A 12,322-nucleotide genomic window follows, 5' to 3' on the forward strand; every position below is an offset into this window, starting at 1 on the left:
TGTACACAGGGGGCAGTATTATAGTACTTATATTCTTGTACATAGTAGTATTATAGTAGTTATATTCTTGTACACAGGGGGCAGTATTATAGTAGTTATATTCTTGTACATAGGGGCAGTATTATAGTAGTTATATTCTTGTACACAGGGGGCAGTATTATAGTAGTTATATTCTTGTACACAGGGGGCAGTATTATAGTACTTATATTCTTGTACATAGTAGTATTATAGTAGTTATATTCTTGTACACAGGGGGCAGTATTATAGTAGTTATATTCTTGTACATAGGGAGCAGTATTATAGTAGTTATATTCTTGTACACAGGGGGCAGTATTATAGTAGTTATATTCTTGTACATAGGGGCAGTATTATAGTAGTTATATTCTTGTACATAGGGAGCAGTATTATAGTAGTTATATTCTTGTATATAGGAGCAGTATTATAGTAGTTATACTCTTGTACACAGGGGGCAGTATTATAGTAGTTATATTCTTGTACATAGGGGGCAGTATTATAGTAGTTATATTCTTGTACATAGGGAGCAGTATTATAGTAGTTATATTCTTGTACATAGGAGCAGTATTATAGTAGTTATATTCTTGTACATAGGAGGCAGTATTATAGTCGCTCTATACTTGTACATAGGAGGGGGCAGTATTATAGTCGTTCTATACTTGTACATATGGGGCATCTCTGTAACTGAAGGCAATATGGGATAAACTATTCCATACAAGAGCGACATTCTTACCATCCCGCAAAAAAGTGTCAGCAAAATACAAGCAGCGCACCACACCAGAAAGGGAATCATCTGCAGATCGCGGCTCAATCCTCCTCTGCACTGGCGCTACATCTAGGTCATGCGGACCCGGTTGATCAGCTAAGTGTGCATTCGCTTCTTGAAGCTGAGAAAAAGAAAAAAAAAGTAGTAAATTGCAGCAAGAACCTTGAAATTGTACAGCCAGTAAAATGGCTGTCAAGAACCATGACAATATTATATAGCGTATATGCGGCCCTACCCTGCTGTTGGGGCTTGCAGTGTTCAGCCTCTTCTTCCCAGACACTCTGCTCTTCCTTATCCTTCGGAATGACTGCCGGAGAGACTTCTTCAGAGACTTAACCCGAGACAGGGGCCCCTCCATGGCCAGGGAGTCATTGGGGTGTAACGTGCACCTGTATGGATAAAGCAGCCATTAGATCAGCAGCTCCGCCGGCTGTTTACACCCAGGCAGCGGACTTCGTGCAGGTACCTCGCACTGCCCTCCTGGGACCTGTGCAGTCAAAACAAACAACCCTGGCAGGATCTAGTATACCGCAGCGCCACGGCCGCTAACAAACCAATCTCAGGTTTAAAGAGCTTCTACCACAAATCACTTAATGTATCAAAATACAAGACGTCTCTGCACTCCCAGGACCAACACTGGCACAGACAGCAAGGTGCATTATTAATGAGGGGAGCAGCGTACAAAAAGAGAGAATACTAATGCATTAAGCAGGCCAGGCGCCTAAGGAAACAGACAACGGTAGGAGCGGAGAACTTCGCATCTGTATAACTTTGGGCTGCAGTGCTGGAAGTAAAAGAATGGAGGGACAAGCAGGAGACGCTATATCAACTGTGTGATAAGACTTACCTTGCGAGGACTGGACTCCTCCGGTGATAGTCAAAGAGTCCAAAACCATGGCTGGTGCCAAACGCCACCAGATTCCACTCGGAGTGCAAGGAGACAGCGGTGACGGCGGCGGGCGGCATACACTGTACCAACATGGTGGTCTGGAACCCAGATGGGAAAAACAAGGAGCCATTTCTAGGAGTCAACCTATCGTGACCCTTCCACGTGAAGCCCTCTCGATCTTGTAGGAGGTCAACGGTTGCCACACTGACCAGGTGATCAGATTTATCATCATTCAGATCCATGACAAGAACCTAGAAGAGATGAAGGAGTAGTCACTACTGAATGCCGACGCGTCACGGAGGTAAAATATTCTGCTAGTTCCTCTTGGAGAGAGAACAGTTTTGCTCCCATCGCTGCCAGACATCCAAAGTGATCTGTAACTCATCCGTGCGCCCACATTGTGCCATTAGAATAGTGCTTGACCTGATGCCCTACTGAACTGACTGGGTATCCTGGAACAAGTTCTGGATTACAGCCAGGACCAGATCTACACTTAGAGGAATCTCTCTTCAGTCACGGATTAGGTGATGGTCACAATGTACCTCTGTCCGTGCCGAGGAGCAGTCATTGGATATTACATATGCAAGTGGAGATCAACATGGCTCTGGAGCGCCCCCTATTGGAAGGTTGATTCCCACAGAGGTCGATGTAGCTGACTGACTCTTTTAAAAGTCACATTTAGCATAGGAATCCAAATTAAAAATAAAATAAGGGCTTATTTACATCCGAGTTTCGAGCTCCATTTTGAATAGTTTTTTTTGTTTTTGGGAAATGGAACAGATAGTAAAATGGAAATGAAAACATGGAAACTCTCGTTTCCATTTTCTTTAATGGATCTGTAAAATAAATGGATCTGTTTTGCATCCTTTAACCTTTCCAACCTGCGCTTACCCATGTATAACAGATTAGTTATGCAGACATTCTGTTCAGTCATCGATGGACTATAATGTTAGCAGAGATGGAAAAAACAAAAAAAAGCAAAAATGGAAAACCAGTGCGCAGATGTTAGTGCGCCCCAACCGCACTCTTCCCTTTTCCATTCTTTCAATTATGTAATATGAGACTGTGCCCATCTGACGGGTGGTTCTACTGCCAAAGCCATTTGGGCTCTTTGCCAATCATTTGGGTGAAGGAAGGGTGCTTAAAAGTATGATGGGGACATACTGCTCAGGCTCGAGATGCCGTGTATCTGCGCTGCATATCTGGCTTTGGCGCATGTGCATTGCCATCCACAGCCTCAATGATGTCGCATGCATGCGCCGAAACTGGGAATGCAGCACAGATGCATGGTTCTTCTAGCCTGAGCCATCAATCATTAGGGTGAGGTGGCATGACAACAGGTATAGAAGGGAAATCAAGCCCAGATGTCTGGCAGTAGCACCGCCCATTGGACAATTTGATACTCATGTACAGGAAGCAGGACCAAATCCGCAACCAGAGGACAAAAGGAAAAAAAAATAAAAAATTCTTGCATCTAATTGTCACATCCTATATTGGGATTAGCTTCATCTGCCAAATACAACCGACAGACGTCCCTTTAACAAGCCTTGCAGCATGACTACGGTTATATCCTTAGGCCTTATAAGGTGCCTTCATACGTTGACGATTTGCTGCAGATTGTCAGATTTCTGTGCAGATATGCAGCGGATTTTAGCCTTTCAATTTAATAGGAAGAGTGAAATTTGCACCAAACTCCACATCAAGTCTGCGATGTGCAAATGCACCCCTACACGGACAGTCAGGCACAGAAGTCCCGACAGCCATCCCAGCAACAGTCACTCCAATGCTTTCACACAGGAGCAATCATCGCCCAATGAATGGAGGGGAACAAGTCCTCTTGCCCACCTCCATTCACAGTAAACAGGCAGTTCATACATGACTGCCTGTTTACAAGGCCAGGTCATAGTTTTATTTATTTTTATGCCTGCACGATTCGAATGAACAGCCATGCAGGCATTTAGACTGAATGATCAATTCATGCGAGCCAGTGAGAATGTGAATGATAACTGTTCGGTGTAAAAGGGCCCTTAGTCACAATGAAAGGCCTGTTGTACCATCTCCTATTTGCATACCTCAGTCCCCAGGAGGAGCATTATATGGCTTGTAAGTCTGCTGGAGGAGAAATAGGACCCCTCCCAACTGAACGTCAGATGTGATGGCCATTACCTGCCCAGCGGTGCCCGCTACCACCAGCTTGCTGCTGTACTTGCAGAGAGCGATCTTCTGTATGCCCAACCGGGGGTCATCACTGTAAGGGTCAAAGCAGCCGACCTGTAAGACAGAATATAATTGGATGACAGTATGCCTATAAATACATTTATACTCTGTGTGCTTTGCTGTTATCCCGTTTCCTGCCTGTAGAGGGTGCCATCGCTAAAGCTGATGGCTCACAGGACTCAGACACATGAAGCGCTGAGCCTCACACGATTGGAGGCAAGAAGCCAAGGCCAGCGAACCATCCTATAAAGTGTTAAACATGTGAAAACAGGATGATCCCTTTAACACCACCTTACAAAACTAGAAAAAGCATCGACCTTCTGCAATCCCTCTTCTTGGGCGACGATCAGTACAAGAGAAGCATTTACAGCAACTTCAGGTTTGTGCTTCTCAACTGGGAAATGTTACTCAAAACTGGAGCTTTGCCCTAGAAGACGGGTGCCAAGAGTGCAATGGACTACGGCGGAGCCGAGACTCATCCACTCCCCTTGGATTGGCTTATAGCGCCCCCGCTGTGAGGTCACCATACAGGTGGACGCTTCTAGACTTTGGGTTTGCTTCATACATGCCACAGGAGAGCCTAACAAGCAATAAATCCACAACATTCCTGAAGGCTCCTCCAAGATCTCAACAGGTCCAAGGAGAAGGAGCGAGGACGCCAGAAAGCAGACGTAAGGAGAACACATGGCAGGGATCAGCGTGCAGCATATGGGGAGCGCTGCGAACCAGATGCTGGGACTCTGCACAGGCCAAAGAATCACACAGCGGCGCCAAGATTAAACAGAATCCAGATCTTGTATCAAAGGACGGAAGATGCCAGCAGCCGTGAACGCAACACGTAAATCCGGCACCTTGTTTTGTGTAGGACAGTCTCAATTTATGCAAGTAAACCTGGATTGTTGTAGGACCCCCCCCCCCCCCCCCCATCTGCAACTTTAATCTACTTTGTGCCTTAAATCCTGACCATTCGCAAGATCTCTCCTTGCTGTAAGTGAATGGAGTCATGCATCATTTGCATTTGAGGGCTGAAAACCTGACCCAATCTTGTTCTCAGTGTGGCGGTTTGGGACAGTGTCAGTTTAGGTAGCAGCCATCAGCCTGGAATCCAGGCCAGTAGAGGGCGCTGTGAGCAGGAACACATCCACGCTGCCCGCGCCACTCAGAGCCTTCGTCTGCAATTGTCATATGTTGCACAACAAATCCAGCAGCTGTTAAACAGAAGCCAAGACCTGTCAAAAGATGGTTAAAAAGGGGTTTTCCAATCCAATACTACTGATAGCTCATCAACAGCAGATTAGAGCTGCACTCAGAGCGCTGTACCCCTTCAGGATAGTTTCCCCTTACTGTCGGGCTCCTCTGGGTAGCTGAAGATGCATAAGGGTCTATCCACTCACTTATGCATCTGTCTTCAGCTGCCGAGAAGAGCCGACAGTAGATAGCCAAGAAGGAGCACTATGCTTAGGCTAGCGCTTCAGCCCCTCTTCAGAGATCAGGGGTCTCAGCAGAACCCCCACTGATCAAAACATTAGACATGTCCAAAATTTGCAGAAAGTCTTTTTTTGTGCTTTGAGACAGCCAGTATTGGTGACAACCCTCACCATCACCTTTGAACGAGCTTCTCAGTAAAGGTCTGCTTCCACAAGCTAATGTGGCACCAGCGTTCGCCATAATCAACTCATTTCCTTGTTAAAGCGGCTGATTTGATCTTTTACGAGAACATAAAGATGGTCGTTTGTTGGTAGCAGAATCCCCTTTGCAGACGGCGAGCTTCACTGATGAGGAATGCACCTTGTATGGGGATCAAAGAGTTTCCATACTGCAAATCCTCGTCATGTAAAGCGCGTACTAATCCTGACCAACGTACTACTGTATGAATCGGAGTTAGTTTATAACTGCAGAGGGCCAGCCCGTGTAAGAAGGGCCTTACTGAAGTGGTTGTATTATGGATTGAACGTGGAGATGAAATCACAGTTCACCAGTTTCCAAAAGGCGACAACCAATACGGATGCACTTCTGTTATCACATTTGCACTACGGTTCACAAAAATACCCTGAAAAAGCAAATAAAACCCAACAAAGAAGCTGGGGCAACTGCTGTAACTTCTATGGCTACTTAGGCTCTGGGTGGAGGCCCCTTTAAGCAGCGTCTGCACACCTTGCGGAATGGTGGCCAGTCCTCGTCTCCGCTCTGGTTCAGGCTCTCGTTGTGGTCACAGTCCGTCTGGAAGATCCCGGCTGTGGAGAGCTTATAGATCGGCCGCAGAGCAACACCAGAGGCGTCCCAGAAGCGTACGGTGCCATCTTCATGACTACAAGACAAGGGAAAGTAATGAGGCAGAAGGCAGAGATGGGAGGGGGCGATGCATTGTATCCTCAAAGAGATGGTTTCCAAGGATGGAAAATAAGGAGTCATATGTAAAGAGCCTGCAAGGCTAGATGAAGTTTATAGAGGGGGTAAGCAGCGCTCCATGGCTCACCACACCTTCTCTCCCGCACATCTGGGCTTGGGCTGACCCTGACCCTACACTCCCAGCTCCTGGGGTTTTGCTCCAGTCTCAGGGTCTTTACTTTCCAATATTCTGTCTAGTTTCTGGCTCAGCTGCTACATAATAAAAGGAGAGGCCCCGAGCCCACACACAAGTCAGCGTTCCTTCCCGGCAGTCCAGATAACACAGGAAGGCCTCCCGTCCAGGACGCCGCATTATAGGCCCTAACCCAGGATTCCAGACGCCGCAGTACACAGCAAGACGTCCTAAGAGAAGTCAGACAGCTGCTACATGCGGGGGAGGTGCAACGGGTCAGTTTTTAGAGTTTATACCCCTTTAAAAAGATTGCATCTTGTTGTCTATGAATCCTCGTTATCAGCTAAATGAGGTCGTCTAGAAAGATCCTCTGCCAGAAAACCAAATTATAGCCATATAATCTCAATCAGAACCCTTCCCATAAATTTCTGATCTCCAAGAACAAGTTGATCTGGACCTTACCCCGTCAGCAGAAGACCCCTTTGGGAAGGCTCCTCAGACAAACTCTTCCCACCATCGATGGGCCAGCTCTGTAACAAAGCAGAAAGTTTAAGGATTTGAGAGGCAATTGGACGTCACCCACCAAAAGCCCTGGGCAGAACGACCCATATATCCCCCTTATAGGGTTTGCACCCAGAAGTCATGGCACTCACCACAGATGAGAAGTGCAGGTTCTGCTGCTCACCGGCAAGAATTATCCGCTCCCAAAGCTTCAGAGTGACGTTGGAAATGTGATAGGCGCATGTGATGGCCGAAGAGTGAAGCGGGGCAAGATAGGGGGATGGAATGGTTGGCCAGCCAGGGGTCTGAAGGTCAATTACAACCAGCTCTTCTTCTACCAGGACCACCAGGGCTGTAGGGTTGTCATATCCTGGAGGCAAATTGGAGAACTAGTAATCAAAGAGTGACCAAGTCCTTATATGCCACCTCATGCTTGTCCAATGTGATCGGTGAACAATTGGATATTGGAGTGCAATCCTGTAAGATTTCAGCATTAACAAGGGGTCGTCCCATAAAAGCAAATATGGATAGGGAATAGCTTGCCGATTGGCGAGGGTCTTAAGTGTCGAGCAATGACTGGAGCAACCATCGCACATACATGCAGCCACTCCATTTATTTCAATGGTACTTCGGGAGACGGGGTTTAAGCAGTATGCCATCTCCAGTGGCTCCACTGAAATGAACAGTGTGGAAATCCACAGGATAGGGAAAAACTGCTTATTGATTGGTAGGGGTGTCAGTGACCAACCAATCTTAATGTGTGTGTGGGGGGGGGAAATTCTCATTTCCCCAAGGCATCCTCAGTGTGGGTTCATTGCGCCTCCCACAGTGAGTAGACTGAAAATTAATGGAGCTCTTGCATGACCAGCACTGCATTCAAATACGACTGCTGAGAATAGATCTGCAAGCGCTCCGGTATTTCCGCCAGCCTCACCGAAATGAATGGACATGCCAATGGAATGGCCAACTGCACGTGAGCTAGTGCTCTATTCATTCGGACATCACTGTAGGGGAAGCAGCGACCCCACAGTGACAGAGGCACACATGGGACCTAGAGTCGAGATCAGTGGAGGTATCAGTGGTGAGCACCCACCAGATCAGCAAGTTACCCACCATCCAGTACATAGGTGGGCAACTTGTGATTCTGGCACAACCCCTTTACAATTGACCCGTGAGTCAAAGGTAGCCAGAGAAGTGATTCGGCCATCTTTGTTTCTCCAGGACCAGAGTGGCTTGATTTAAAAATTACCTTTTGTATCGATCTCTGAGAAAGATTTTCTCCATCCAGAGCTGCTTACAAAATTCTGCTGGGTCACTCATGGAAACGGTTAGCAGATTAACACTACCCAGTCACGCATGACCTACTGTGTTTCCCCGAAAATAAGACCTATCCTAATAAGCCCTACACAATGCATAAACCAAAGAAATCACGAAGTTCTGACGCAGAAGTTTTTCGTACCATCCTCACTCTTGACCGGACAGACTGTGAAGAAGTCGATAACTCGAGAGGTGAAGTCCAAGGTCACCAGGTTCTTCCCTTGCATTATGGTAACGCAGTGCCGGTCTCCATAGCTGGCACGAGGCATGCCCCCGCTGAATATGATGAAGTGATTCCTGCAGCCGAGATGAGGAAGGAAGGAAGGAAATGTTAAGAAGTGCAAGAATATCACAGGAAGTCAATTGTATGATTGGGATAACAAAGATGCAAAACAACTGCAGGAGGAGGATGAGGAACCCCAATGTCTCATGGGGAGGAGAAGGAAAAAAAAAAAAAGGCACATACTAAAAATTAAACATTGTGTACAACAGTAGGGCGATAAGGACCCGCAGATCTCAGTGCATCAGCAAAACAAGTGGAATATAGGAACAAACAACGTCTTAAAGATACATACCCACAGCTGCTGGACTGCCACTGAATCTTATTGATGGCCTTGCAGGGAAATGGACCTGAGGGGAGAAAAAAAAAAAATATTTATAATATATATATATAAAAATTATATAATTGCGTAAATGATTTGAAAGGCTTTTAGCTGCCATTTCTTTTTGCACGTGGCAGTTCTCACGTTGGGCGTGCGCTCCAGCTCGGACCATTACTGCACTCAGCAGTCCCTCCATAGCAGATGACTTTTAGTAGTTGTCAGCAGAAGTTAACAGCCACCCAGAACGTTCCTTCCTCCCCGTAATCTATGCCCGATTCATGCGATTTAGGAGGGGAACCCACCGTACGGTATTGTAGAGGTGACGGGTTGGGACGTTGTGGAGGAATTGCTGCTCTCGGCCCACACCATGTAACCTCCGTCACTGTGCGAGGTGATGAAGGATGAACCGTTGCTCTCGCAGTACAGACTCTCCAATTGCTGGGGGGAGAGATAGCCATTGATTAAAAGGAACCCTGCAGGCCGATCCGATACTCTGTTAAGGCCTTTTAAATGGTCCGATCATCATGCACAAACATTTGCTTGACTTATCGGACTGTAAAGGGCCACTGACCAGCCCGAGAACAGGCATGCGCTCCTTTGTCAGCTGGTTGTGGGTTCAAGCAGCTGTATGGAGATGAAGGATTGTATTAAGAGTGTTGTACCACAATTACACAGCATAGGGAATAACTTGCTGATCCGTGTGGCCAAGACCCCTGAGGAGTTCGAGAAGGAGTCCATTTCCCTCCTCCTTCCTGAATGATCTGCTGGTCACGCACGCATTCTAGCGCTCAATTCACTTTCAATGGGACTGCAGAGATACCCGAGCAGCATCTGCTTGGCCATTTCCATCAGCCCCACTGAAATGAATGGAGCGCTGACTGCACAGGCTCCGCCACAACGCCATTCACAGGGACGTCACTGCAGTGGTGAGACCCATACCCATCAGCAAGCCATCCCTTATCCTGTGGAGAGGGAATAACTTGTAGTACAACCCCTTTAAGGATCACTTGTTACCTACCATACCAGCGATACTCTGACAGCACATAACGATTGGCGATCATTAACATGTGGCAATCAGCACTTCTGACACTGGGCAGATCCTTGCTCTGTAAGAGGAGCCCCAGGGCACATTCATGCAGGCATATTTTATGGCCGCATGGAGTCCCCATTTATTTTAGCGACAGATCTTGGAAAGCACATGGACCTATTAAGTTAGTGTACTTACATTTTTTTTTTTGCACACAGATGTCCTACGTAAACTATGTAGCAGGTCCTATTTTGGTCCGTATTCAATGACCAAAACGACCCACTAAAGTCTTTGTGCTTTTGAGAACAGATCACACACGGACAGATTTAATATGGATCTAGTAGTACACATGTACTCAGGACGTGCAGCGGACACGGTTTTTCATAGAAAGGTGAAGACGGTCTGAGAGGGCGGAGTGTGACAAGTGTCAGGCCCCGCAGTATGGATGTCCAGAGTCTTACTTCAGGTATTAGACGGTTCTCTATAACTAAGGATTACCACCATTCCCGTTACCTGGTTCCCCAAGAAGTGATGCTCCCCTTTCCTGGATTCGCGGTCCCAGAGGGTCACCAGTCCGCGGCTGTATCCTATGAGCATCTTGCTCGGCTGCTGTGGATGCTGCTGCAGAGACTCAACTGGTCCCAATGTCTTCCCGCATCTGTACTCATCTGGAAGGCTAGAAAGGAAGCCAGAGTAGTCAGAGGGCTAGCACCCATGGCATCACAGCGCCAGCACCCATGTGTGGGGGTTCCGTAGTCTAGAGCCGTGCTCTTCGACCTGCAGTTATTGCAAGACTACAACTCCCAGCATGCCAGGAGAGCCATATATTGGGGTCTCTGAAGCAGATTGTAAACCCGTTGTAAGATTGTGATCGAGCTCCTCTATTATCCTGCCCATGTTAACTAGTAACTACTTTGGGACCCCAATAGTTTGGTCTCTGTACAGCTGCGCTAAAGTACTGCAATCTATATCAGGATGGATATAAAGAGGAACCAGTTATAAGAAAAATAGTGACTAAGAGCAAAGGCTTACTGAAGGCTACAGCATCAGATACAGAAAAACACTATAGCATTGAAGATGGATATGCAAGGGGACTACAAAACCCAGCATCCAATGCCCACCTCTCACGGCCAGGACTGCCCTCACCTCTGGAGTATCTCATCTTGCAGCAGGGTCTGATCTTCCAGGAGTTTCAAGCTTGGAATTTGGACGAAATAGACTCCTCCTCCTTCTGTCCCAAGTGCAACCACATCACAGGCCGAGGCCACCAGGATCACCGTCACACGGGTAACACTGGGAGGGGAGCTGAACACAGATACCGACAGTCAGGAGCTACATGACGATCCATGTACCATACAGACACGGCCCGGAGGTTTGTCCGCGATTAGGAAAACATTGCAGCTTTCTTCCAGCAAGAGCACCACATCTGTCCACAGGTCGTGTCTGGTATTGCAGCTTGGGGTGCTTTTACAAGGGGCGATCAGTCAGGCAACAGATGTCCAGCGATAAGAGTTTGTGCTTTTACACAGGAAGTATCATCGCTCAGTGAATGGAGGTGGAGCGCCCGGGGATCGTTCAGGCCGCCTCCATTCACAGTGAACAGGTAGTGGTGTATAAGGGATGCTGCCTGTTCACAGACCGATACGGTGTTCAGTTTTCTGCATGCAGAAACTAAATGGACAACTTCCCGTTCATCATTCAGTTGGTGCGGGCATTGACACGCTGATCGTGGGCATACAAAATAATCGTTCATGTAAAAGCACCAATTACCTCACTGAACTGCGGCAGGGCTGCAGTACCAGACACAACCTGTGGACCGCTGTGGCACAGTTTCTGGGAGAACGCTAAATATTTATATATTTTTCCTAATCCTGAACCACCCCATTAAAGCACAATTTCACTCTTATTACCCTCTTTTATATAAACATACAACTTTATTAGTGACAATTTGTTTCTTAGCACTACACAAGTGGGGTCCACAAAGAGGCACGTCACAGGTAGTGCAAAGTGAAACAGAAGCCTAAAGCAACCAATCAGGTCCCTCTTTTCATTTATTTAATGTACCTATGAGAAATGAAAGCTGGGATCTGATTGGTTACAATGGGTGATGCTCCAATGAGATTCCAATTCCAAGAGGACCTTTGGAGAAGGTGGCAGTGAAGAGGATAGGGAAAAAGGACACCTGTCGTCGAAATAAGTAAGGGGGTCTCAATGGAGAGAACCGTATCCTGATGACAGGGGGCAACCCCTTAATAGAAGTGAAAGCTATAAAAAGACATTCAGAGATAAGAGCCCGGCACCGGGACACCACAAGGCTTCCACCACCGTGAACATCACCCCCTCCTCACGCTTGTATGCCGACACACAACTGAAAAAGACTTTAGGGGGTCAGATCCACCTCTCCAAGGACTCTGATTGGTCCAGTCTTAATGGGGGCTGAAGGACTAATAATTTGGACTTTATGTAG

At 47.0% G+C, this 12,322-nt stretch overlaps 1 protein-coding gene across 2 annotated transcripts in view; it reads right to left on the reverse strand.

Annotated features, from left to right (window-relative positions):
* The window catches only part of LLGL1 (LLGL scribble cell polarity complex component 1), a 44,575-nt gene that overhangs the window by 5,363 nt on the left and 26,890 nt on the right, over nucleotides 1-12,322 (reverse strand). For both annotated transcript variants that reach the window (XM_066576668.1, XM_066576667.1), the window contains exons 5-16: nucleotides 11,002-11,160; nucleotides 10,369-10,531; nucleotides 9,131-9,266; nucleotides 8,802-8,856; nucleotides 8,369-8,523; nucleotides 7,062-7,279; nucleotides 6,871-6,938; nucleotides 6,042-6,195; nucleotides 3,837-3,941; nucleotides 1,629-1,921; nucleotides 1,017-1,170; nucleotides 749-902 (exon numbers count right to left, since the gene is read on the reverse strand). In XM_066576668.1, the coding sequence (XP_066432765.1) occupies nucleotides 749-902; nucleotides 1,017-1,170; nucleotides 1,629-1,921; nucleotides 3,837-3,941; nucleotides 6,042-6,195; nucleotides 6,871-6,938; nucleotides 7,062-7,279; nucleotides 8,369-8,523; nucleotides 8,802-8,856; nucleotides 9,131-9,266; nucleotides 10,369-10,531; nucleotides 11,002-11,160 (1,814 nt within the window). The remainder of the gene's footprint in view (nucleotides 1-748; nucleotides 903-1,016; nucleotides 1,171-1,628; nucleotides 1,922-3,836; nucleotides 3,942-6,041; nucleotides 6,196-6,870; nucleotides 6,939-7,061; nucleotides 7,280-8,368; nucleotides 8,524-8,801; nucleotides 8,857-9,130; nucleotides 9,267-10,368; nucleotides 10,532-11,001; nucleotides 11,161-12,322) is intronic.

The sequence above is a fragment of the Eleutherodactylus coqui genome, chromosome 8 (genome assembly GCF_035609145.1).
Source record: "Eleutherodactylus coqui strain aEleCoq1 chromosome 8, aEleCoq1.hap1, whole genome shotgun sequence".
NCBI lineage: Eukaryota > Metazoa > Chordata > Amphibia > Anura > Eleutherodactylidae > Eleutherodactylus > Eleutherodactylus coqui.